We start from the raw sequence: 26,963 nt of genomic DNA on the forward strand, positions 1-26,963 counted from the left end.
TATTGTATGTTATAAACAGGGAAATTATGTTAATTGAGAATTAGCTGTGCACAAGACTCTTTAAAAAAAAATGAAAACTCATATGTTATCATCTATAAGGGTGTGATTGGGTCAAAGAAAGAAAATCCTGAGCGGCAAGAGCGGGTGGGAGAGAACCTGTGATTGGAGGAGCTGAAGCAAGCCAATGTCGCTGACACACAATCAGTGATCTGAAGAGCAGTCCCTTCTCTCTTGTGTTGGTTCCTCCTCCAATCACAACTCTGCAGTCAGTTCCCACTCTCAGTCTGCAACGGCAGAAGTTGCAAATTTGTTGAAGCCCTATACCAGCACTGAAGATTACAATATATGTTTAAGATGGTCGGAAATCTCCTGGTTTATGAATTAAAACCAGGGGGTTGTTTGGGGGGGGGGGGGGGGGGGGGAAGAGAGAGAGTAGAGACAAAACAAGAAGGCTGGAAAAATCACTGCATCATTTTGTGTACGCAAATTTTATTTTTAGAATGAACCATGTTTACTACTGTAGCTTTATTTTCAAGCCAGCAACTTGTGATGCAATGATAATGGTCTTTGAAACTATCAGGAAGGCAATCAAAAGTAGTTTTCAGTATTATGATTGTCACACTGGAACAACTTTACGTCAAAATATAGCTGCGATGGCCAGAGTGAAAAAGAATTACTTCAGTGCAGTTAAAGATCAGTGTGATATGTGTGTGTGTGTGCACACATCAGTGTGTGCGCCATTTCGAAAAAATGAAAATGGGAAAAGAAAGGGAAAATTAAATTTTCTTTTAATGCAAAATGGAAGCCATTTGGAATCTTAATGGCAGGGCTTTGTCCATTCCTTCCTGGTTAATTATCCCATGGTGCAAAAGCTCATTTCCGCAGAGATCACTTTCCCCCCCTCCGAACTGCTGCACATTTATATGATCTTAATCCCCAAGATCATCCTGCATATTTGAAATCTCATAGTATTCAGGTATCCAGCACAAAGGTAAGGAACATATTTGCCATCTGTTTTGGTTTGTTTTTCCAGGGCAGATAAAGATGAAGGCAAGAATAAAAACTCATCGATTCCCCATGCCAGCCTCTTTTGTTGAGATACCCCAAGGAATTTGTTATAATTGCTTAGCTTCTTTCTATTGGTTGGGAAACTCCTATCCTGGAGTATATTTGCATCTTGAATTTATTAGAAGCCCCAAACCGAAACTTTAAAGAACACTGATTTTGCCTCAATGTTGTGTCCAATTCTGTGCACAGCCCTTGAGGAAGGATTTAGTGGGGAGTTCAGGAACTTTCTACAAGAATGTTTCCAGAGTGAGGAACTTTAGTGACACGGGTAGATTGAAGAAGCAGGCTTTGTTCCCCTTGGAGAAGGAAAAGTTGAGAGGACATTTGACAGAGGTGTTCAAAGTCATCAAGAGTTTGGACAGAACAGATAGGGCAACACGGTAGCACAGTGGGTAGCAATGTGGCTTCACTGCGCCAGGGTCCCAGGTTCGATTCCCGGCTGGGTCACTGTCTGTGAGGAGTTTGCATGCTCTCCCCGTGTCTGCGTGGGTTTCCTCTGGGTGCTCCGGTTTCCTCCCACAGTCCAAAGACGTGTAGGTTAGGTGGATTGGCCATGATAAATTGCCCTTAGTGTCCAAATAAAGGTTAGATGGGGTTACGGGGATAGGGTGGAAGTCAGAGCTTAAGTGGGTCGGTGCAGACTCGATGGGCCGAATGGCCTCCTTCTGCACTGTATGTTCTATGTTCTAGAAAAGTTGAAGGTTTTGATAAAATTGAAGAAAGCTTTCAAGAAAAGGTGGACATTACTGGACTATCCACACATTGGATAAAACAAAAACCTGAAATTACCCCTTTGATCATCACATATTTAAACATTTGGAATTGGAATTTAAAAGTCATTAAATAAGTGCAGAAGTTCAGCTATTTGTAGTCAGATATAGGTGTGAAGTTGAGAATTTGTAACTGAAGGATGCAAAGCCTCATGGAAGTTGTATGTGTAATGCCTCAATCATATTGTTAGTAATCTAAATGATTGAGCAATTTAGTCTTTTGATACAAGAATAAATGAGCACTTAACAACATTGCTTTTCATTTGTATTGTGTGAGAATGTCTGGAGACGAGGTGAAATCCAATTTTAAACTCTGTTGCTGAGTTACTTAGTCACTCAAGAAAAAAAGTGTTTTTTTTAAAACCAGTGGTAATTACGCAGGAATAATTTTCAATAACCCTGAATCCCAATACCTGAAAGCCTCGATGAGACGTTCTACTTTCTGAGCTTCTCCTTGGACCCGAATGTGTGCCTGGAACTTCCTGAGAGCTTCATCTAACTCCATTCCTGAAAAATCCATCTCATCAACAACACAGCTGAAATAAAACAAAAACCTGTGATGACTTGGTGTGTTTTAAACATTTGGAAAATACTCTGCTATTAAGAGTGCAAGAAAGGAGACCTTTTTAAGTGAGTATCTTTGTAAAATGCTTAGCTAATCCCCAGAGTGCAAAATTGTTTCGGAAAAATGTTACCCCCGAACCATTATTTTGGATATCTGCTGTTATTGTTCATTACTTATGACTGTCCCTCAAAAATTGGGTTCAGCAATTCAGTGGTTACAGAAACAGCCTTGGAATTTTTCCCGTCATAACAAAGCCATTTAGATTCCACTCAATGGAATTGATCCATTGAACTCAGTGACTAAGCCTTCGGTCACCCTTTCTGATATGTCCTACTTTGCCTCAATGTCTGTTTTCCTCATGGATGTGAAGCAGAGACCATTAAATTAGTCAGTCCCAGAGTTAAAAAGGCATGGATGAGGGAGAGTGGAGGCTCTCACCTTGCTGACATTCTTAAATGCCCCTCTAGTCAATCAGCTTAATATTTTGAACAAGTAACAGCCCAAGAAAAGTGGGAAAAGCCTTTAGTTGTAATATATCTAGTCTAATGGAAAAGCCTTTGATAAAGTTCAATTAGAAATGGTTGCTCTATACAGGTGATGGTGGTTCAACGTAAAGCCGTGAAATAATTGGCTACAAAGTAAAGAAACAGCATGGACTTATTGATGGAGCGATGCGGGCTTGCAGGAAATTGGGCATCTTCTGCCTTTGATGAATAAATGCAGAGCAGGACATCATGCATACTGACAATCAAATTGCAAGTCTATAGCCTGCATGAAATTGAAGAAAAGTAATGTAATCTTAAATGTATAGTGAATACTAATTGGGACTTGTTGCTACAATTAATTAACACTTATTGATGGAAGCAGGGAAGAATCATAGCATAACTAGAAAAGAACTGTACCACTGAATGTGTCAAGTCATCTCAATACAAACAAAAAAATCCAGCAATGGATTTAGGTATCTGAGCAAAAAAGACTTGTGAAAAACAGACTAGAATAAAGACACCTAGGGGCAAATTAATGATTTACCACAATCCTGGTGTGTGGTGCTGTGTTGTCTTAAATCTTTTTTGCAGCATTTAGTTATTCCTGTATTGCATCAACAGGCAGCATGGCAGGATTAATTGAATAGCTAATAACAGGTCCTCAGTAGTGAAGTTACAAACAAGTGGCTCAGCATCTATCCTGGGGTGCATATCGACTTCAATTTATATCAACAATTAAGGTCTAGAATCGCAACGTACTTTATGTATATTTCCAGATCATACTAAACCTAGGCAGGGTGTGGGGACAGTAGACTCTGACAAAGCAATCACTGACAGCTTTCGTTTGAAAAAAAATATGCTTGCATAAGTTTAAAACAGTACTTTATTAGACTGGAAAGTTAAATGAGCTCCTGTTACTTGCCTTTGGTGAATAAATGCAGAGCAGGACATCATGCATACTGACAATCAAATTGCAAGTCTATAACCTGCATTAATTGAAGAAAAGTAATGTAATCTTAAATGTATAGTGAATACTAATTGGGACTTGTTGCTACAATTAATTAACTGCTCCCCACTCAAGCTACAAACATGACTGCAAACATGCACCGGTAATGTTTCAGATCTTGTGACATGCAACAGAAAGGGAGTTTGGTCATATTTCACACCCCAAGAACATTTCCGTAATTTTAGTATCCACTTAGGATCAGTCCTGTCAAATTTGCTGTTTCGACAGGCTTATTTTCCTAACCCGAACCCTAACCGTAATTCCTTATAGTTGTCTGGAAACTGATAATGATAATCATCTTTATAAGTGTCACAAGTAGGCTTACATTAATGCTGCAATGAAGTTACTGTGAAAATCCCCTCGTCACCACACTACCGCGCTTGTGAAAAAAAAAAATGAAAATCGCTTATTGTCACGAGTAGGCTTCAATGAAGTTACTGTGAAAAGCCCCTAGTCGCCACATTCCGGCGCCTGTCCGGGGAGGCGTTCGAGTACACAGAGAATTCAGAATGTCCAATTCACCTAATAAGCACGTCTTTCGGGACTTGTGGGAGAAAACCGGAGCACCCGGATGAAACCCACCAGACACGGGGAGAACGTGCAGACTTCGCACAGACAGTGACCCAAGCCGAGAATCGAACCCGGGTCCCTGCCGCTGTGAAGCAACAGTGCTAACCACTGTGCTACCGTGTCACCCATATGTGTTTGCCTGATAGATATTGCATTGCTTGCATATTTTGATTGCAAATTCATTAATATATGCAACTCAATTCAGTAACCACTCAACTAAACCAAATGCACTGTTCGGCACACTCTCACTGGAGTCAAAAGGGAGTGTGGAAACAAGATGAAAAATTGAGATACGTCCAGCATTTATGTGACTGCCACTCCAGGGGCCAATCAACAGCCTCAGATGACATGCATGTTAGATTCTGCAGATGACTGACAGCTTTATTTCATTATGAAAAATAGTCCCACATTTAAGTTGAGAATTGGAAAGTATGTCTTCATCAAGTTTATTGCAACTCTTCAGTTCTTCTTGGCCCGCTGAGATGGACATGCACAACAGGAAACTGTTAGGATATAGATTAATCCCAATGTACAATTTTGTCTTATGGTCACTGATCCATTTTGTTAGGAGATAACTTAAGTGTTGTGTATTTTTGTAAAACCCGAGGAAGAAGTACAAGCTAAAAGTTCTGAAACACGATGGACCATACCGGTTATTTTTTAACTTAAATTTTTAGTAAGTTAGTATAATATTTTGTAGATAAATATGTACTTCTGTTCAACTCCTGGGTAAACATACATTAGCAGGCGTATATAAAAATATACATTTGTTCCAATGGAATAAGGCATTATCACACAGTGTGTTCTTTGGCACTGATCATGAAAAAATAATCTGTTCAAGCCTTAAAGATGAGACATGCACATCTTTAATATACAAAATAATATTTTACAGGTATAACCTAATCAGCAGTAAGAAAAATCAAAGTTGGAAGACAACTAACATTAGCTTTTTTAAAGCATAGAAAGCAACAGATAGGTAGATAACAGCAAGCAGCATCAAAATACATTTGTAAAAAAGCTATGCTTGCAGATGACAAGGAGGAGAAGTCTGGCTATGCCTGTCAAAGGACAAGTGGACAGAAACATTAAAGCATCCAGAAATTGCATAGTTGTCAAAACAAATCATTTTTAGATCATTCTTCACAAATCAATACTGTAGCCAAATTCCATATCCAGTCAATTTAGCTCAGGACTCTAACATACAAGGCAAATTCAACCTCAGCGTACACTCAGTTATGGGGAAAATGATGGAAGAAGCTGTCAACGGTGTTATCTAGCTGCACTTACTCACCGATTACCTGTTCAATGCTCTCAGCTTGGGTCCTGCAAGGACCACTCTGCTTCAGTCCTCATTACAGACTTAGTCCAAACATTGAAGAAAGAGTTGCATTCAAAAGGTGAACCAAGAGTGACTGCCCTTGACATCACGGCAGCATACAACTGAGAACCACACTAAGGGGCTCAAGGTCACTGAGAATAGGTAATGGTGGGGATCGGGGATGAGGAAGAAGGAGGAAGTGGCTGGACACTTACCTGTATGAAGGATGTAGTATGTTCATTGAAGGCCATTAATTTCAGCCACTGGACCTCACAGCAGGAATTCTTCAGAGCACTATTCCAGGCTCAATCATCTCAGCCACTTTATGAATAACCTCCCTTCTATCACTAGTGCAACACTTATCAGCCCGAGTCTGGGTGTCGTCCTGGATTGTTGCATGTGAACATGGGCTGGTTCATTATCAGAGTTATTTTTGGAAAGAACCTGAACTACTCTGCAATCAGTGAACAGACATTCTATCTACCACCAATAAGACAGTGCTGCCCGTGTGCAATGCCTGAAGGATAAACTGCAGCAAGTCATTGAAGTTTCTTCAGTCACACCTTCCAGAGCTTCAACATCCACAACCTAAAAGGACAAGAGCAGTCACGGCATCGGAATTTTAAGTTCCTCTCATATACCATCCCAACTTGGACACAGATCCCTTGTATTCCTTCTTCATCACTGGGTCAAAACCAAGAACCATGACAGTTTACTTACCTTAAGAATTCAACAATTTGAGAAGGCTCATCACAACCTCCAAGAGCAACTGGAGATGGATAATGAAGTGCTGGTCCAGGCACTTTCTTTCATATACAGTACTGAGGGAAGACTGCATCTTTTGAGGTGGCATATTTGATTGAGTTGTTAAGGGGAGGCTGTGGTGTAGTGGCATTGTCGCTGGACCCGTAATCCAGAGACCAGGGTAATGCTAAAGGCCCGAGTTTAATTGCTACCAAGGCAGATGGTGAAATTTGAATCCAATAAAAGTCTAAAGATGAAACCATTGTTGATTGTCATAAAAACCAACGTCCTCAGGGAAGGAAATCTGCCAACCTTACCTTGTCTGGCCGACATGCGACCACGGACTCACAGCAATGTGGTTAAATACATTTTAAAATGGTCACTCAGTTCAAGGCCAATGATTTTAAAAAAACAAGGCCTGTAGGTAGATGTAATAATTCTAATGCACGGTTCAGAGAAGCAGGGATACCTCCCAGTTAACAGTCAGCATTCCTTCCCTCAGCCACCAAAAGTAGATTATTTGAGGTTTACCCTCCAATATAGAAAGCACACAAAAGCTGAGTGATTTCAAACTAGTGAATGTTAGAATACTTACTCAAGTACATCTCGGTTGAACTGCTTCTGACGATTGCCTAAAAACTCGCCAATCATTTGCCGGCTGAGGCCTTTCCTCTGAAGAAGGAAGTGAGCAACCCCAACAGGGGTATCGGGAACAAATCCACGCTCAATTAAATACTGCACGCCTTTCTCAGGTTTTCTATGCAAAGAAAAGGAAAATGAGAGTCAGACATTGAGATTTTCTGTGTTCTGAAATATACACCTTGAAATCTCAAAATATTTATTATTACACAATGTGATTGCAGCACATCCATATTTTCAGACTGATATACAGTACTGGAGACAACAGGAACCAGGTAATGCCCCCCCCCCCCCATGGATACGGAGGACCAGTCCCCCTCACGGCCCCAGACCCCATGGACACAGGACCCCCCCCCCCTCCCCGGAGACCATCCCCTCAAACGCAAAAGGGAACCCTGACCAACAGATAAGGTGCGCCTCCCCCCCCCCCCCCCCCCACACACACACACACACCTCCCCCCCCACCCCCACAAACAATGGAGCTCCCTGTGGGGGCCCCCTGTCACTGCTATTTTACACCATGTGGTGAACTCGGGCAAGATTGCTGCCAGTATTTTAGGAGCAGATTCAGTTGTCATCCACTGATATTGCTAAATGCAATCTCCGCAACAGCATCAGGTTTGAATTGCTACTGAACCAGCAATGAAAATGCAACAGAAAGTAAAGCAGCACCTTTCAGCCAGAACCATCAAGGCAGCAAATTAGCTGGTCGAGCAGAAGCTTGCACTGCAAGAGCTGATTTGCCACTCAAGGTTGAACATATAGGCCTGGCCACTTCCCCAATACTCCCCATACTCTTATCTCATGGCAGCACCTCAAAAAATATTCATGTAAAACAGTCACACGATTTCCATTTGCTTGCAAAAGGTATCTTCTTTACAAGAAAATTTCAATAGAGCCCTTTCGAATGAATAACCCTTGCCCTACATACTCCAATCTTCCTATTCAGTTAATGCAGTATTGAAAGTCTTAATAGAATCCTCTTAATTTCTGTGGCGCTGTTTCTGGTGCACTGATGGAGACAGATTTTGATAAAATTCCGTGTGCCTATTTATTCATTTTCTAATGTTACACAACCTTCAATATGACAATTCAAAATTCTGCTGAATGAAATTAAGTGATTGACACGTAATGCCACCTGAATCAGGAAACAGAGTGAAAGGAGGTGTACTTTGTGCACTTCTCTCTAAGCAGTATTTAAGTAGATTTTGAGTCTTGACTGCACTTCCAAATGTAAACGGGCTTTGAATCATAAAATGGGTTTCAGGAGGCCATTAGGCTAGACATGTCTTGGCAGTTTCTCAGCCAGAGCAGCTAGGCCAGTCCTACTACCGCAAATCTTCTCTCTTCAGATAATTACTTTCAAGTATTGTTAGCCTTTCTAACACCTCTTTACCAATTTTTAGCCCATCCAATATCTCAGCTACCTCCCGTTTCCCCATAACTTTGTATCTTCTTCGTTGGTCAAAACAGCCATCTAATACCTCAGCCGTGCCCTCCTGTCCCCATGTGTAAATTTCTTTTGTGGTGTTTGATCAGACTCATTCTTCATTTTGCTACCCTTTTACTAGTTATATGCAGAGAGACAACTTTTGGTTTTCTTTTTATGTTATCTGTCTGTCTCTTCTCACACACTCTCCTTGGTTCTTTTAATTCTTTTTTCACTTCCCCTCTAAACTTTCTATATTCAGCTTGGTTCTCGCTTGTATACCACTTGAGCATACACATCCTTTTTCAGCTTCATCTTATTATCCATCTCTTCCATCATCCAGGGAGCTCTGATTGCCCCAACCTTATTGCAAGGAAGTGTAAAGTAATTCATTTTGGTTGTAAGAATGGCGAAGCACTATATAAACAGGCATACTTCTAAAGGTGGTGTGGGGGCAGAGGGACCGGGGGTATTTATGTATCTACAAATCACTGAATGCAGTCAGGCAGGTTGAGAAAGGTAATAACGCATACAACATTCTAGTCTTTATTAACACGGTCTAGAGTATAAAAACAAGAAAATTATGTTAAATTTATGTAGAACACTGGTTTGACTTCAACTGGAGTATTGCACCCAGCTCTGGACAGCCCATTTGAAGAAAGATGTGAAAGCACTCGAGAGAGTGCAGAAAGGATTTGTGACAATGAATTGCCTCATTCCTGGAACCATTTACATGGATAGTTTGGAGAGCCTGGAGATAGTCTCCAAAGATTGAGAGGAGATTTGATTGAGATATTCAAAATCATGAGGGGTCTGGACAGAGCAGGTAGGAAGACATTATTCTCATTGGTGGAAGGATCGAGGATGAGAGGACACAGATTTAAGGTGGTTGGCAAATGAAGCAATGGCGAACTGAGGGGAAACTTTTATTTTAAAGTTGTGTTACGATCCAGTAAGGGGCCGTTAACATTTAAAGAGAAATCCAAAAGCCCTATAATTAACTGATAGAACCACACCACACAAGTTCACATTTTAAATGTAACCAAACGTTATTATATACTAAAAAAAAATGATACAAAGCAAGCACCATTCGCCTAACAATATAGATTACAAAGAGGTATACTATAAACTCAGTTGTACTAGTTGGTTCTCCCAAATGTGTTCCTTTCCAAGAATCTTAAAGGTTCATTCACTTTTCCTGGAACTAACCCAAGGTATTGAGAGAACGTAGGTTTTTAAAATATATATTTTTGGGGAAAAGTGTGTCATTCTGTAAAGGAGGGTGTCCGTGTCCGTACATGTAAATGATTGAATTAATCTGGGAAAAGGTTAATGGAGACAATTTGTCTGCAAGAATTGAGACAGTAAAAGGAGTGAGGGTGCTAAAGGCATGCATTTGTAATGAAACTACGGTCAAGTTGTTATATAGGCTTTTAAACTTGGAAAGGTTTCATTTGGAAACAAGGGGAGATTATTTTAAAAAATTTTGAACCAAAAGCAGGGGCAATAGGAAAGACATGAAAGATTTTTATACTTTGAAAAGTTAAAAAAAGTGCGTAGAACAAAAGAAATGGAGGACAAACAGGCAAATGATATAGAAGACGCAATGCTGAGCTTTTTTATGATGTGGAGATGCCGGCGTTGGACTGGGGTGAGCACAGTAAGAAGTCTTACAACACCAGGTTAAAGTCCAACAGGTTTGTTTCAAACACGAGCTTTCGGAGCACGGCTCCTTCTTCAGGTGAATGGAAAGGCTTGTTCCAGAAATGTTTATATAGACACAGTCAGAGATGCCCCGGAATGCGAGCACCTGCAGGCAATCAAATCATCAAAGATGCAGAGAGAGAGGTAACTCCAGGTTAAAGAGGTGTGAATTGTCCCAAGCCAGTTCAGTCGGTAGGCCTCTGCAAGTCCAGGCTTGTTGGTGGGGGCCGAATGTAATGCGACATGAATCCCAGATCCCGGTTGAGTCCGCATTCATGCGTGCGGAACTTAGCTATAAGTTTTTGCTCAGCAATTTTGCGTTGTCGCGTCTCCTGAAGGCCTCCTTGTAGAATGCTGACCCGGAGATCAGAGGCTGAATGTCCTTGACTGCTGAAGTGTTCCCCAACTGGAAGGGAACAGTCCTGCCTGTTGATAGTCGCACGATGCCCGTTTATTCGTTGTCGCAGTGTCTGCATGGTCTCGCCAATGTACCACGCTTCGGGACATCCTTTCCTGCAGCGTATGGAGGCTGCTGTTTCCTGCTGTTCTGAAGGCTGAGGCTGAAGCAGGGGCGGAGAAACTACGACATCTTCTTCGCAGCCTCCAACACATCATCAGCGAGGATGGACATCTTGCCAAGGTCATCCCCACACCCCCACTACTGGCCTTCAAACAACCGCGCAACCTCAAACAAACCATTGTTTGCAGCAAATTACCCAGCCTTCAGAACAGCAACCACAACACCACAAAACCCTGCCAGGGTAATCTCTGCAAGACATGCCAGATCATCGACATGGACACCACCATTACACGTGGAAACACCACCCACCAGGTACGCGGCGCATACTCGTGCGACTCGACCAATGTAGTCTACCTCATACGCTGCAGGAAAGGATGTCCCGAAGCGTGGTACATTGGCGAGACCATGCAGACACTGCGACAACGAATAAACGGGCATCGTGCGACTATCAACAGGCAGGACTGTTCCCTTCCAGTTGGGGAACACTTCAGCAGTCAAGGACATTCAGCCTCTGATCTCCGGGTCAGCATTCTACAAGGAGGCCTTCAGGAGACGCGACAACGCAAAATTGCTGAGCAAAAACTTATAGCTAAGTTCCGCACGCATGAATGCGGACTCAACCGGGATCTGGGATTCATGTCGCATTACATTCGGCCCCCACCAACAAGCCTGGACTTGCAGAGGCCTACCGACTGAACTGGCTTGGGACAATTCACACCTCTTTAACCTGGAGTTACCTCTCTCTCTGCATCTTTGATGATTTGATTGCCTGCAGGTGCTCGCATTCCGGGGCATCTCTGACTGTGTCTATATAAACATTTCTGGAACAAGCCTTTCCATTCACCTGAAGAAGGAGCCGTGCTCCGAAAGCTCGTGTTTGAAACAAACCTGTTGGACTTTAACCTGGTGTTGTAAGACTTCTTACTGAGCTTTTTTAGTGTTGGCTGTATGGGGCAGAGCTCCTAGAAACAGCTCTGGGCTTGGAAAATATCTGAATCAGCCATCCAGTCATGTCAGAAAAGTCTTGCGCTGTAAAAAGCATTCTTGTCCTGAAATTTCTTGGAATTCCATAGCAGAGTGGAGTGAGTTTGAGACGGTCATGTGGTAAGCCTTCATTAAAGCTTTAGAAATTTGCCTCGAGTAGTATTACAGGATTTTTATAATTAACCATCTGTTCAGGGAGTGTTGCGTTGTAGATGTTTATTTGTGGGTCTGACTTTATAGGGAGTCTTTTCGGGGGAATGTTTTGTAAGACTAAGTTTAACAGTGTAACTGTAATCACGTGTGTTTACATTTTCTTCTTACTAATAAACCTTTTACTTTGAATTTTTTAATTCCCTAAAGTGTGACTGGATTTTTTTCTGCTGACATAAGTAGTTTCCTTCACATTTTTAGAATACGAATAAAAAGGCTATGGCCTTAAGACAAGTTTCCCGCTGAAATTTGGTTGCTCAGCAACTACAATCTGCTGTGGTCATAACAGTATGCCACAGCCCCTCCTGAAGTCACTTATATTTATTTTGTGTACCAGCTATTCTCCAAATTATGACACTTCATTGGATCCTTCCATTATCTTTTGGATTAAGCAATCTTCCAATTTTCTTCAAAGATCTCAATCCAAGCCAAAGCCTTGCTTCCTTCGTGCTTATGGATTTAAACATCTTGGTTACTAATGGCCCACTGTGCTCCCTCAGCTGCAGTTCTGTTCCTGATTCCTCAGCATGTTTCCAGTTCCTGATGGGTTATTTCTCTTTGCTCTTCCAAGCCGACTGCTTCCAGGCCAATTGCAAAGTGCCTTCTGCCACAAGGACCACGGTAGATTTTTTCCTCTAGTTTTGAGCTAAGCAAATCTCCCAGTTTTCTTTCCCTCAAGTATTCGAAAAATTAGCTTGAACCTCACCCGCATTCCATGCAGTGAACAATAAAGTTAGTATTTTCTCTGCTTAAGGAAAACCTATGATAGAATGCCACTGTTGTTTATTGCTTTGGCAATTCTACGTCGAAGGTAAATGTAAGGTAGCTTTTAAATGAATTGACTACAAGAATCTTTGAATTGCACTTACTTCAGGGCTGCTTTTTCTTAACTGGATGTTTCCATTCACCTTCATTTAACACTTTAACCACCAAGCTAAAGGTTATATTCTAAAACATATGATTCATAAACCAGATATTTGCAACAGCTGTGAATGGTTCAGATCTTTATGCACTACTTCAATGTGAGAGGCAGATTTAATCTTGGCTTCCAAAAGAGAATTGGATCATGATCTGAAGAGGATAGATTTGCAGGGTCATAGAGAAAAGCCATAGAAGCAGTACTTGTTCGATTACTCTTGCAAATAGTTGACACGGACATGACGAGTTGATCGACCTCCTTCTCTGCTGTAACCATTCCATGATCCCATGAACTCCTCTTTAAAGCAGTCATTGTTCTGTTACAGTTTTGCCTGGCAATGTTGGATTCTAATTTATTGGACCCCACTGAAAATTACCCTCCCCCAATTAAATACTTTTACTTTTTATCGTCCCTTTTCCACAGCCAACTTAAAACATATGATAACGGGGCTTCCGGTGGCAGCCTTGGAGTGAGTGGTCGCACAGTTGGTGGCTCTCGTCTCCTGCCTGAAGGGCATTATATTTGAGAGAAAAAGGTACAGGAGTGCCTGGGGAAGAGAACAGTCCTCTGGTGTGTTTGGTGGAAGGACCCACGGACAAGGAATAGTGCCTGAAGGCATTGAAGGTGCGGAAGCCGCGATCTATGTGGCAAGGATCCTGGAGAAATTGGTGGGGGAGGAGCCTTTGATCGGCCCATGGAGGTGAACCGAGCGCAGCGGGCACTGAGGGGGGAGGCTGCAGGCGGGCCAGCTGCAAATGGCCACGGAGGTACGCTTGCACCGCTTTCTGGACAAGGAGAAGATCCTTCGATGGATGAGGCAGACCAGGAAACGTACCTCGGAAGGGAACAAGCTGAGAGTGTACCAGGATTTGGTGTGGAGTTGGCGAAGAGAAGGGCGGGGTTTAATCGGATTAAGGCTGCCCTCTTTAAAAAGGGGGTGAGGTTAGGGGTATTGTACCCAGCCCGCCTGTGGGTGACTTTCCAGAAGCGAGAGCTCGATTTTGACAGGCCAGAGGAGGCGATGAATTTTGTGAGGGACAATGGATTGGGAGGAGTGTGAAGACATTGAACTTTGGAGGAGTTGGTGAGTATTCTGGGGCGGGTTTGCTGGTGAGTATTCTGGGCCAGGTCTTGGCAGGAGCGCAGTGGTGGGGAGAGTGCCATTGTTATTCTTTACGGGTTGACAGCTATGTTGGGGGGGGGGGAGGGGGGGCATTTAAAGGGAGTGAGGTGGGGTGTTCCCAGGAGGAAGTGGGGGTGAAGGTGGGGTTGTTTTTTTGTTAGAGGGTGGGGGGCTGCTGATATGGGTGTGGTTGGTGTGGCACGGTTGGGAAGAGATTGATGACAGTGGACACGAGAGGGCGTGCCAGGAGGGTCGCGTGGGCTGGAGGCTGGCCCCATGGAAGATGTGGGGTTGAATGGGCCAGTTACTTGGCCTTGTGTGCTCACGCATCTGAGGAGTTTGAAGGCGGACATGGCTTTTTTGCAGGAGACGCACCTGAAGCAGGGGTGTGGGTGGGCTGAGAAAGGGATGGGTGGGGCAGATGTTTCACTCGGAGCTGGACATGAAGACGTGGTGGGTTGCATTCAATATGGGGCATATTGTGGCCCAATCCGCCGGGGGGGGGGGGGGGGGGGGGGTGTGTCACAGCCACCACGCTGCGAGAGGCACTCAAGGCTGAAGTCAGGGGCTAGTCTATATCAATTCGGGAGCATAGGGTGAAAACGGAGGGGGAAGAAGAGGGCAAGGCTGGTGGACGAGATTGAGGGTGGACAGGACGTATTTGGAGGTGCCAGAGACAGAGCTGCTGAAGGAGAATCAGAGGCTCCAGGTAGAGTTTGGACTAGTTTCTAGGGGGAATGTGATGGGGCAGCTGCGAAGAGCCAGAGGCACAGTATATGAGTATGGGGAGAAGGCAAGTAGGATGTTGGCCTATCAGTTGAGAAAGCAGGTGACGGCGGGGAGATCGGTAGAGTTAGGGATGATAAAGGTAAGGTAGTGATGGACCCGGAGGGGGTGAATGGGGTGTTTGAGGCGTTCTACAAGTCGGAGCCTCCAACCAGGAGGGAGGGGATGTGACAATTCCTGGATGGAGTGGAGTTTCCCTCAAAGTGGAGGAGGGTATGCTTCAGGGACTGGGGGCCCCAGTTGGGCTGAGGAAGCTGATGGATGGTATGGGGACAATGCAGTCAGGGAAACCTCCGGGTCCAGACGGGTTCCCAGTAGAGCTTTAGAAAAAGTTTGGGGTGGACCGGAGGACACAGCTGGTGAGGAGGCATAATGAAGCAAGGGAAGGGGGAACTCCCCCCTACATTGTCGCAGGCGTCCATTTCCCTGATTTTAAGAAGGATAATGACCCGAAGCAGTGTGGCCCAATATCATTACTAAACATGGACATCAAGTTATTGGCGAAGGTGTTGGCTTGCAAATTGAGGACTGTGTCCCGGGGGTGATAGGCAAAGATCAGACAGGTTTTGTGAAGGGGAGGCAGTTGTCAGCGAATGCGAGGAGGCTACTCAATGTAATTATGATGTCTTCGGAGAGGTAGAAGGTAGAGGTACTGGTGGCGATGGACGCAGAGAAGGCATTTGATCGGGTGGAGTGGGCATATTTGCTGGAGCTGCTGAGGCGGTTCGAGAGGTTTGTGGATTGGGCACAAGCGGCAGTCGCGAGCATGCGGACAAACCGAGTGAGTTTGGGGTACTTTGGATTCCATTGTGGGATGAGGCAGGGGTGTCCGCTCTCCCCATTGCTATTCGTCTGGTCGATAGAGCCGTTGGCAATGGCGCTTTGGGCGTTGAGAGACTGGAGATGGATTGAGCGGGGGGTGGGGGTGAACACAGGGTCTTATTGTATGCGATGACCTGTTATATATGGTGGGCAGCATTGGAGGCCTTATGGAGATCCTGGGAGTATTTGGCCAGTTTTTGTAATACAAATTGAATATGGCAAAGAGCAAGGTATCCCCGATAGAGGCCAGAGGGCAAGATAGGAGACCAGGGGAGTTGCCGTTTAGAGTGGTGGGGGCAAGTTTTTGGTATTTGGGTATCCAGGTGACGCGGAGTTGGGCGCAGTTGCATAAACTGAACCTGGTTCCGTTGGTGGAGCAGATGAGGGTGGACTTTAAGAGGTGGGATGTGCTGTCGCTGGCAGGGTGGGTGCAGACTGTGAAAATGACGGTGCTGCAAAGGTTTGTTTGTATTTGAGGGCTTTGTTGTTGACACTTTAACGTTCTGGCCAGCCAGGTAGTCCGTGAGCCCAGTGGTGGTGTTGGTGCTAAAGGTGTGGGAGCAGTGGAGACAGCATCTGGGGTGGGAGGGTGCCTCACTGTGGACGCTGATTTGTAATCAGGTTTGCACTGGTGGGGCTGGCTGCGAGATTGAGGGGGTGCGGCGGCTGGCAGGGGTTGCGTGCATTGGCGACTTGTTTATAGGGGGCACATTTGCGGGGTTGGCCCCGCGAGAATGGATTTAGGTACCTGCAGGGACTTCGTGAGGAGAGAGGTACCATCCTTTCCTCGGCTGCAGCCCCTGCGATTGCAGGACAAGGTGCTGTCAAAGGAAGAAATAGGGAGGGGAAGGTGTCAGAAGACTATAAGGGGTTGATGGAGTGGGAGGGAGCCCTGGTGGGGGATTTAGAGCGTAAATGGGAGGAGGAGCTGGGAGGGGAGGTGGGGGCTAAGATGTGGGCGGAAGCCTTGCGGAGGGTAAATGCACCCTCGTCATTTGCCAGGTTAAGCCTCATCCAGTTTAAAGTGGTACACAGGGCTCATATTGGGCAGCATGGTGGCACAGTGGTTAGCACTGCTGCCTCATAGCTCCAGGGACCCGGGTTCAATTCCAGCCTCAGGTGACCGTGTGGAGTTCGCACTTTCTCCTCGTGTGTGCGTGGGTTTCCTCCGGGTTCTTCGGCTTCCCCCCACAGTCCAAAGATGTGCAGGTTAGGTGGATTGGCCATGCTAAATTGCCCTTTAGTGTCTAAAAGGTTAGGTGGGGTTACTGGGATAGGGTGGAGGTGTTGGCTTAGGTAGGGTGCTCTTTCCAAGGACTGGTGCAGACCTCGATGGGCCGAATGGCTTCCTTCTGCACTGTAAATTCTATGATATGATGGTTGAAAGGATGAGAGAGTTCATTGCGAGGGCAGCGGATAGGTGTGGATGGTGTGCGGGGAGACCAACAAATCATGTCCACATGTTTTGGGTGTGTCCACGATATAGAGGGTTCTGGCAGGGGATCTCAGACGTGATGTCCAAGGTGCTGGGTATGGAGGTGGTTCCGAGTCCAGAGGGTCGGAAGACCCGAAGTCCAGGGGTAAGAGGGGCCTATGTTTTGGCCTTTGCCTCCCTGACAGCGTGGAGACGGATTTTGCTAGGGTTCTGGAACTCGGAACTACCAAAAGCGGGAGTGTGGCTGAGTGACCTGGTTGAATTCCTGAGGCTGGGGAAGGACAAGTTCGTTTTGACGGGGTTGGCAGAGGGGTTCATGCGGAGGTAGAAGCTGTTTATTGATTTCTTTAAGGAGATTTAAGGGGGCAGCACGGTGGCGCAGTGGGGTAGCCCTGCAGCTTCATGGCACCGAGGTCCCAGGTTCAATCCCAGCTCTGGGTCACTGTCCGTGTGGAGTTTGCACATTCTCCCCGTGTTTGCGTGCGTTTCACACCCACAATCCAAAGATGTGCAGGGAAGATGGATTGGCCACACTAAATTGCCCCTTAATTGGAAAAAATTAATTGGGTACTTTAAATTTATATATATAAAAAAGGAAGTTTAAGGGACCAGCAAGGGGGTGCGAAGAGGGTTAAAATGGGGAAGGTGGCACGCGTGATGTGGGCGGCGTCAGGTGGGGTGTGGCTGTTTATTGAATTGCTCTGTTGGTCTTCTAATTCTTTTTGCAAATGTGAAAATGCCTTGAATAAAAATATTTTTGTCAAAAACAATCACTGCCCCCAAATGTGTTCCTATTGGCGCTTGACCCATTTGACCAACCTCACTGCCCAGAACCAGATACTGCAATGCCTCCATCCCCATTGGGTCAAAATCATACTGATCTTGAAAATTCTCTTGAATTTCTGCAGAATGAAAGGAATTATTATTACAGCATTATGAGGAGATGTTGGCATGGTGATTATGTCACTGAACTTGTAATCCAGAGGCCCAGTCTAATGCTCTGGGAACATGGATTCAAATCCCATCACAGCAGCTGGTGGAATTTGAATTCAATCGACAAATCTTGAATTAAACTAGTCTCAGTAATGGCGACAACGATCATCGATTGTCATAAAAGCCCATCTGGTTCGCTCACGTCCTTTAGGGAAGGAAATCTGCCATCCTTACCTGGTCTGGCTTTCATGTGACTCTTAACTGCCTAACAAGCCACTCAGTGCAAGGAAAATTAGGGACAGGCAACAAATGCTGGCCCTGCCAGCAACACCCATATCTCATGAAAGAATAAAGAAAAAAAAATAAGTATAACTGGGACAGCCAAATGTACTTTACAGAACGGAAATAAATTAAGATAAATTAGATATCAATTTCTACTACCCGAATTCCATTGATCACTGTTAAATTCACAATGATCATATTATCACTGTCTGTGACAATGTCACTGTCTGTGCATGTTCTCCCCGTGTCTGCGTGGGTTTCCTCCGGGTGCTCCAGTTTCCTCCCACAGTCCAAAGACGTGCTTGTTAGGTAGATTGGCCATGCTAAATTGCCCTTTGTGTCCAAAAAGGTTCAGAAGGGTTATTGGGTTAGGGGGATAGGGTGGAAGTGAGGGCTCAAGTGGGTCGGTGCAGACTCGACAGGCCGAATGGCCTCCTTCTGCACTGCATGTTCTATTTCTGGTCTCCTATGCTCTTTGTGGAGAGAGAGTAGAAAATTATTATCCTTTTGTTTCCTGCACTGTTGGCAGTGAACCAAGTGGTACAGTATATTATTTCTGACAGGCTGAAAAAATGCCCGTGCCTGTAATACTTGCACAGAGAATAAATAAATTATTTTATTCCCTTTCCTTCCATTCCCTCCAATAGGACATCTATTATTCACTTTCCCTAGCTGTCAGAATATCCTGGCGGCCCTCTCTCAAGCCTCTTTTCAATGCTGCCCTGTAACCAACAACCATCTAGGGACATTTACCCTAGAATCTGTTCATGCTTCGTGTAAGCGAGTGGCCAAGCAGCACTCCACCCAAAAACAGGACAGCTGACATCTGAAACCCAGCATGGAACTGGAACATGGTAGATACGCCACAAGATGTCAAGGTACATTAGTGTACAGAATTATTGTTTTGAAGGAAGACAAATATTTCTGCTTCTTTCAATTTCATCTGCCCAAGTCCTTGTATAATCGCAGTATGATACCCATACAGCAGGAGGCATCCTGATGACTGTCTAGAACAGCCCATTCCTTCTGCTACATAAAATATTGGAATTCATTAATCCACTTGATGTACCATTAATCCACTGCTAGACGATGAGAGCGAGAGAACATAGGCTTTATTACACAAGAACTTGCCTGCCTCAGGCGGCCGGTCTATGTACCGTCTGGGGAGGCGGAGCCCACCAGGGTTCCAGTAAACTAGATGGAAAAGGGATCATATTACAGTACTCCACAGACAACTTATTCTGGTGTATACATTCACCACATTCACCCCCTGTTAAAAAAAGTGAAGTTGAGCGGGGGTGAAGTGGGGTCATCAATTGTTCAGGCTCTCTGGGTCCAGACTGTTCTATTGGACCTCCTCAGCCCTGGCAGTGCGGCGGGTGCTGCCGATGTAGTTGTTGAATCTGGAAGTGTGTTGTCTGGAGCTTCGGTCCGGCGTGTCGGCGACGGTTGAGGATTGGGGGTAGGCAGGGGAGAGGTGGATGGCGGCAGGGGGTTGGTGGATAGCAGTAAGGGGAAGGTGGATGGCGGCAGCGTAGGCTCTGGACAGTACAGGAGCCCCCGGGGGGGGGCGTAAAGGGTTGGGGGGTGGCGGTGGGGGGGGGGGGGGGGGGGGGGGTTGCGTTGGTGTGGTGGTATGATTTGCATAGCTGTCTGCCATTGGTGCAGAACACTGGCTTACCATTGGCCCTGGTCGGTCATGTGCCTCTCGACCGATTGGTTGAGACCAGTCATGTGACGGCTCTCCGATTGGTCGAGAGGCTGAGTTAACCACGTCTCCATACCAAGGTATAAATAGTCGGAACGCCCGGCGGTCGTCCATTTTATTGTAGTCAACCGCAGGGCTAAGTTCTAGCTTATTAAAGCCTAACTTTTGTATAGCAACTCGTCTCTCGTGCAATTGATGGCTCATCAATTGGCATGGGATCCAGCAGTGGCCAGGTCCCGGAGGGAGACCGTATCTTGTCGTCCGTCTTGGTGCGCGACGTAGGCGTGTTGGGGGTTGATGTGCAGCAGCTGGACCCTCTCGACCAGGGGGTCGGTCTTATGGCTCCTTGTACGCTTCCGGAGACGGACAGATCCCGGCGATGTCAGCCAGGATGGAAGAGAGATCCCGGAGATGGACTTCCAAGGGAAGACAAAAAAACGGTCGTGAGGGGTCTCGTTCGTGGCTGTGCATAGGAGCGATCTAATGGAGTGGAGCGCATCGGGGAGGATCTCCTGTCAGCGGGGAATCGGGAGACTTCTAGACTGAAGAATGATGGCCTTCCATACGGCCGCGTTCTCCCTCTCCACCTGCCCGTTTCCCTGCGGGTTGTAGCTTGTAGTCCTGTTCGAGGCGATGCCTTTGTTGAGTACGTACTGACACAGCTCATCGCTCATGAACAAGGTGCCCCGGTCACTGTGGACGTATGCAGGGAAACCGAACAGGGTGAAGATGCTGTGCAGTGCCTTTATAACAGTGGTTAAGGTCATGTCGGGACATGGGATAGCGAAGGGGAAGCGGGAGTATTCGTCAATGATGGTCAGGAAGTATATATTACGGTTGGTGGAAAGGAGGGGCCCTTTGAAGTTGATGCTGAGGCACTCAAAGGGCTGGGAGGCCTTTACCAGGTGGGCCTTGTCTGTGCGGCTTGCACACCGCCCAGACTTGGCAATCCCTTGTCATGGCCCTGACCTCCTCGGTGGAGTCGGGCATGATGCAGGCTTTAATAAAGTGAATAAGCCTAGTGACCCCCGTGTGACAGAGGTCAATGTGGATAGCCCGAAGTCTGTCATCTTGCGCGCTGGCACATGTGCCGCGGGACAGGGCATCTGGGGGCTGGTTGAACTCCCCAGAACGATACTTAATATCGTAACTATAGGTGGAGAGTTATATTCTCCACCTCAAGATTTTGTTGTTTTTTATTTTTCCCCATTGTTCGTTGTCGAACATAAAGTCAATCGACCGTTGGTCGGTGACAAGTGTGAACCTTCTACGGGCTAGATAGTGCCTCCAATGTCGCACAGCTTCCACAATGGCTTGCGCTTCCTTCTCAACAAAGGAGTGTTGAATCTCGGAGGTGTGGAGGGTTCTAGAAAAGAAGGCTACTGGCCTGCCCGCCTGGTTGAGGGTGGCGGCCAGGGCGACATCTGGCGCATCGCTCTCTACCTGGAAAGGGATGGACTCGTCCACCACGTGCATCGCGGCTTTGGCAATATCTGCCTTGATGTGGCTGAAGGCCGTGCAGGCCTCAGTCGTCAGGGGGAATATAGTGGCTTTGATAATTGGGCGGACTTTGTCCGCATAGTTGGGGACCCACTGGGCGTAGTAGGAAAAGAGCCCCAGGCAGTGTTTGAGGGTCTTGAGGCTGTGGGGAAAGGGAAGTTCTACAAGGGGGCGCATGCAGTCGGGGTCGGGCCCTAGGACCCCGTTTTCCATGACATAGCCGAGGATGGCTAGCCGTGTTGTGCAGAAAACGCACTTCTCTTTGTTATATGTGAGGTTGAGGGATTGAGCGGCCTGGAGGAACCTCTGGAAGTTGGCGTCGTAGTCCTGCTGATCATGGCCGCAGATGGTAACATTGTCCAAGTACGGGTATGTAGCCCGCAACCCGTACTGGTCCACCAATCGTTCTCTGGAAAACCGAGACCCCATTAGTGACGCCGAACGGGACCCTGAGGAAGTTGAAGAATTGGCCAGCTGCTTCAAAAGCAGTGTAGTGGCGCTCTTCGGGTGGATCGGGAGCTGGTGGGAGCAGACTTCAGATCTATCGTGGAGAACACCCGGTACTGCGCGATCTGGTTGACCATCTCCGCTATGCGGGGGAGGGGGTACACATCAAGTTGCGTGAACCGATTAATGGTCTGGCTATAGTCCACTACCATCCGATTCTTCTCCCCGGTCCGGACAACCACCACTTGTGCTCTCCAGGGGCTGTTGCTGGCTCGATGACCCCCTCCCTCAAGAGTCACTGGACATCCGACTTGATAAAAATCACGTCTTGTGCACTGTACCACCTGCTCCTGGTGACGACGGGCTTACAGTCGGGGGTGAGGTTCGCAAAGAGCGAAAGGGGGGAGGGAAGGGTGACCTTAAAGGTCGCGAGGCTACATACAGTGAGGGGGGGTAGGGGTCCACTGAATTTTAGGGTCAGACTTCGGTGACTGCATTGGAACTCGAGTCCAAGCAGTAGCGCGGTGCAGAGGTGAGGGAGGACATACAGTTTAAAATGGCCGTACTCAGCGCTCTGTATCGCGAGGTTCGCAACACAGTACCCCCAGAACTGCACTGAATGTGATCCGGAAGCAAGGGAGATTGGGACACGGGGTAGATGTGGATGGAGCCTTACCATGTCGGGGTGGACAAAGCTCTCTGTGCTCCCGGAGTCGAAAAGACAGGGAGTCTCGTGCCCATTGACCCAGACGGCCATCATAGAGTTCTTCAGGTGTTTTGGCCGCGACTGGTCGAGGGTGACTGCGCCGAGCTGCGGGTAGTCCACGTGGTTGGAGGTATTGGGGTCGCAAGATTGTTCGCACGTGTTAGTTGGTGTTGAAAATGGCAGCCAATATGGCCGTCCCCACGGGTCGCACGTGTCAGGCTGGGTTAAAGATGGCGGCCCCCACGAGCTGCACGAGGCGGATGACGCGTCTGCAGGGGGCGGTACCGGCAGGCATGCAGCCACATTGTGGGTCTGCAGGCCCGAGGGTCCGTGGGTCGGGCCTGGTACGCTTTCGACTTCGGGGCTTTGGATCGGGCCGGACAGACTCAGGCGAAATGTCCCTTTTTGCCGCAGTCACTGCATGTCGCGGTACAGGCTGGGCAACGCTGCCGGGGGTGTTGGCCCTGACCGCAGAAGTAGCAAGGCGGTCCCCCGGGCTGAACGGGCAGCCACGCGGAACAGGCCTGGGACGTAGTCAGGTCTGGTGAAGGCCGCGTCTGTGGTGCCCACGAGGGGTTTGCTGGGTCTGCCGGGAATGCGCCGAGGCTCTGGTATGCCACCTCTAACAAGGAGGCTAGCTTTACCGTGTCCTGTAGGTCATTGGCCCCATTTACTAGCAGCCGCTGCCGGATGTAGTTAGACTGGACCCCAGCCATGTAGGTGTTCCGGCTCGTCGGCTTTCACATCCCTGTAGTTGCGGTCGCGGACGAGTAGGGTCAGGCTCTCCAGATACTCGTCCAGCGATTCTCCGGCGCGTTGTCGGCAGGTAGTGAGGAGGTGCCACGCAAATCCTTTGTTCACGGGCTTCACGAACTGTCTCTTTAGAATCGCAACCACCGCGTCGTACGTGGCTGCGTTCTGAATCGTTCCCGAGATTCGTTGGCTCACCCGGGCCGTGGAGGAGGTGCAGCTTGAGGGCGTCGGAGGGAGGCGTTGCAGAGGAGTCGAGGTAGGCATCAAAACAGCGGAGCAAGTGGGAGAAGATTTCCTTAGCTTCTGCTGCTCATGCGTCGAGTTCCAATTTATCAGGCTTCAGAGCGGTTTCCATAGTGATGTCTTTGTGTAATAAATTGATGTACCATTAGTCCACTGCTAGACGATGAGAGCAAGAGAACATAGACTTTATTACACAAGAACTTGCCTGCCTGAGATCGCTGTAACAACTGAGCGCCGCCCCAGGCGGCCGGTCTATATACCGTCTGGGGGGGGGGGGGGGGGCACGGGGCGGAGCCAGAGGCGAAGTCCACATGGGTTCCAGTACACGACATGGAAAGGGATCATATTACACTACTCCACAGACAACTTATTCTGGTGAATACATTCACCACACCACTAAAGCAAGGTGACGCCAATATAATTATCCAATGTTGATGCCAAATCTTTAAGCTTCCCATATTTCTAACATGCAAAAAGTGTAGAATATATTCACTTCTCAATAGTGTGAAAAATCCAATGAGCACATTGGGAAAGGAATACACAACTTGCAGTTTGAAGGTCATTTAATTGGACATCTTGGTTTTGGATTAGACTAGAAAACTGACAAATCATTACAGATGCAAGATCGCTACAGCAGCCCTGATATACACTGGGCTGGGGAGGATTTCAGTGTGGGGGAGAAATTGTAACTCTAGCATGTTCATTTAAAAAAGAAACTACAGATGGAGGGGTGGCAGGGTGGATGGAGCATGGTTGGTTGGGATTGATCCAACTCTACACTGAGACTTGCGCAGTCTAATCCGAGACACACACAACCTAAACCGGGAATGATGAATCAGAATGTATGCATTAGATTTAATTAATCTGCAGAAAGCAAATAAAGAGAGGGAAAGAAAGATAGGATTAAGAAGAGGTTAATAGAAAGGTGAGGAGCTGACAGAAATAGTTCAAAGAAAATTCATCTCCAATACTAATTATTTCTGGACAAGACTCCATACTTCTAAAATTAAATTTTCAGTACCAGATTGTTTGGCAATAATTATGACAAATCGCACCATTATAAATTCACTTACACGTGAATGCAGTGGCCCCAATGTTTCTGGTGTGTTTAAAGGATAACTAGTGAGCGAATCCTACAACTTTATATGCTTGCATGGATTCAAATGTCAAGTCTATTGGTAAGGCACTGTTATCTATCACTGTTATTATAGTCAATGGACAAGCAGAACTCCAATTACAACTTAAGGATTTCCACCTTTAACTGCACATGTGAGTACTCAGGAAATAACTGTGCTAATTGCTCCATAATAGTGTTTGCACTACTCATCTCACTGCTGCTCTCAACACCAAAACTGGCCGATCTTTAGATGCAATAATTTGCCACAAGCCATACATACAAGGCATCGACCCCTTGGTGCAGGAATGAGACACAACCTAACTCCTGTCCCCACCTGCCGTCCTCCCAGTAGCAGTTGCTCATTAACAAACAAAGGCTGTAGCCCTGGCCAATTTTCCCATCTCGTATCCTATGAATATTGAACAATTTGTTCAATTCCCAGTTGCCACCCCAAATGAGATCAACACAAGTTGGCACTGAATTCTAAACACTCATCATCTGCATGCAGACTCGGAAAAACACTTGAGCCATCCGAGGGGATTAAATGATGAATTTCGTCAAAAGCTTAATTACCATTTGATCAATTTCTTTCATGAATGCATTCGACACTGGGTAAAGTATGCAGAGGTTATCCCTAATATCCCTACAGTGCAGGAGGCCTTTCGAACCATTGAGTCTACGTGGACCCTCTGAAGGAGTACCCAATTTAGGCCCATTCCGCCTCCACCCTCACCAACACATCTTTGGACATTAAGGAGTAATTTTAGCACGGCCAATTCACCTAACAGCGGGGGCGGAATTCTCTCCCCCCCCCCCCCCCCCCCCGGGTGGGAGAATCGCTGGGGCGCAGAGCGAGTCCCGCCACGGCACCCGATTCTCCCACCCCCCCCAAACCGGCGCAGCGAAATTCACAGCTGGCCGCTGGGAGAATCGCCACTCGCTGTTTGTAATGGGCGAGCGGCAATTCTTCGGCCCGGATGGGCCGAGCGACCTGCCCAACACGACAGGTTCCCGCCGGCGCCATCCACACCTGGTCGCTGCCGGTGGGAACAGCGTGGGAACGCTGGAGGGGGGTGGCCTGTGGGAGGGGGGGGGGTGAGGGGGGTTCTTGCACCGGAGGGGGGCCTCAAGAGGGGTCTGGCCCACAATCGGTGCCCACCAATCGGCGGGCCGGCCTCTCTGAAGGAGGACCTCCTTTCCTCCGTCGCCCGGCAAAATCCATTCGACATCTTCTTGTAGGGCGGCCGCAGGGAGGACGGCAACCACGCATGCGCGGGTTGGCGCCGACCAACCTGCGCATGCACGGGTGACGTAATTTACCCGGCGCGCGTAAATTACACGGCGCCGCTCCTAGCCCCCCGGGGGTAGGAGAATAGGGGGCTGGGAGCGGCCTCCGACGCCGGAGTAAAACACTCTGGTTTTCACTCTGGCGTCGGCACTTAGTCTCCCGATGGGAGAATTGCGCCCCATATCTTTGGACTGCAGATCAACTTTATTGGCATCATAATGCATGCTTAAGCCATTGCTCAATAAGAACAGGATTAACCAAGAAATTTTAGATGTTACAGGGAATCGCTTCATTTGGTACTTATGGATTTTAGAGCTGATTCCTTAGGTGCTATATAACACCTTAGAGCCTTTTTATGAAAATGAAGGCAAATGGCATTAAAAAGAACATAACCAAACATAGAAAGGTGGCTTGGAGTAACAGATCAGATATCTAAGGGAGCTACATGGGTCTTTAAAAGCTGGAGTGCAGTTACAAAAGGCCATCAATTAAATTCTGGATATTGTAATAGACCCAGAACAACCAATCTTTTCGGGGAGGGGTGCATACACCAGAAGATGCAGTGGGACTGCCAGGGAATAGCCCGGGAAGTTCAAACTTCCAATGGGAAATTACCCTGCATCAGGAACCATCCAATACCCAGATTCAAATTGGAATCCTTGGATGGTACCGACTGACCAGCAGACCAGCTCCCCAGGAAAAATTAGAAGAATTCAAACCAATTCTAACTCTGGGTAACTCGATTACTGACTTCGCAAACCTCCCACATGAGGCAACCTTGGTCCCCCCCCCCGCTCCCCCCCCCACCCCCACCATCTCAGTCTAGCCTCCAGAATCCCGCTCCTCATTCTACCTCTCACCTCCTCCATCCCCATCCAACCTCTCACCT

At 47.0% G+C, this 26,963-nt stretch overlaps 1 protein-coding gene across 7 annotated transcripts in view; it reads right to left on the minus strand.

The window, feature by feature from the left end:
- iqsec1b (IQ motif and Sec7 domain ArfGEF 1b) overlaps positions 1–26,963 on the minus strand; it is a 577,194-nt gene that overhangs the window by 33,960 nt on the left and 516,271 nt on the right. For all 7 annotated transcript variants that reach the window (XM_038812711.1, XM_038812710.1, XM_038812715.1 and 4 more), the window contains 2 exons: positions 7,122–7,283; positions 2,252–2,374 (listed from right to left, as the gene is read on the minus strand). In XM_038812711.1, the coding sequence (XP_038668639.1) occupies positions 2,252–2,374; positions 7,122–7,283 (285 nt within the window). The remainder of the gene's footprint in view (positions 1–2,251; positions 2,375–7,121; positions 7,284–26,963) is intronic.

Source organism: Scyliorhinus canicula, chromosome 11, assembly GCF_902713615.1.
Source record: "Scyliorhinus canicula chromosome 11, sScyCan1.1, whole genome shotgun sequence".
NCBI lineage: Eukaryota > Metazoa > Chordata > Chondrichthyes > Carcharhiniformes > Scyliorhinidae > Scyliorhinus > Scyliorhinus canicula.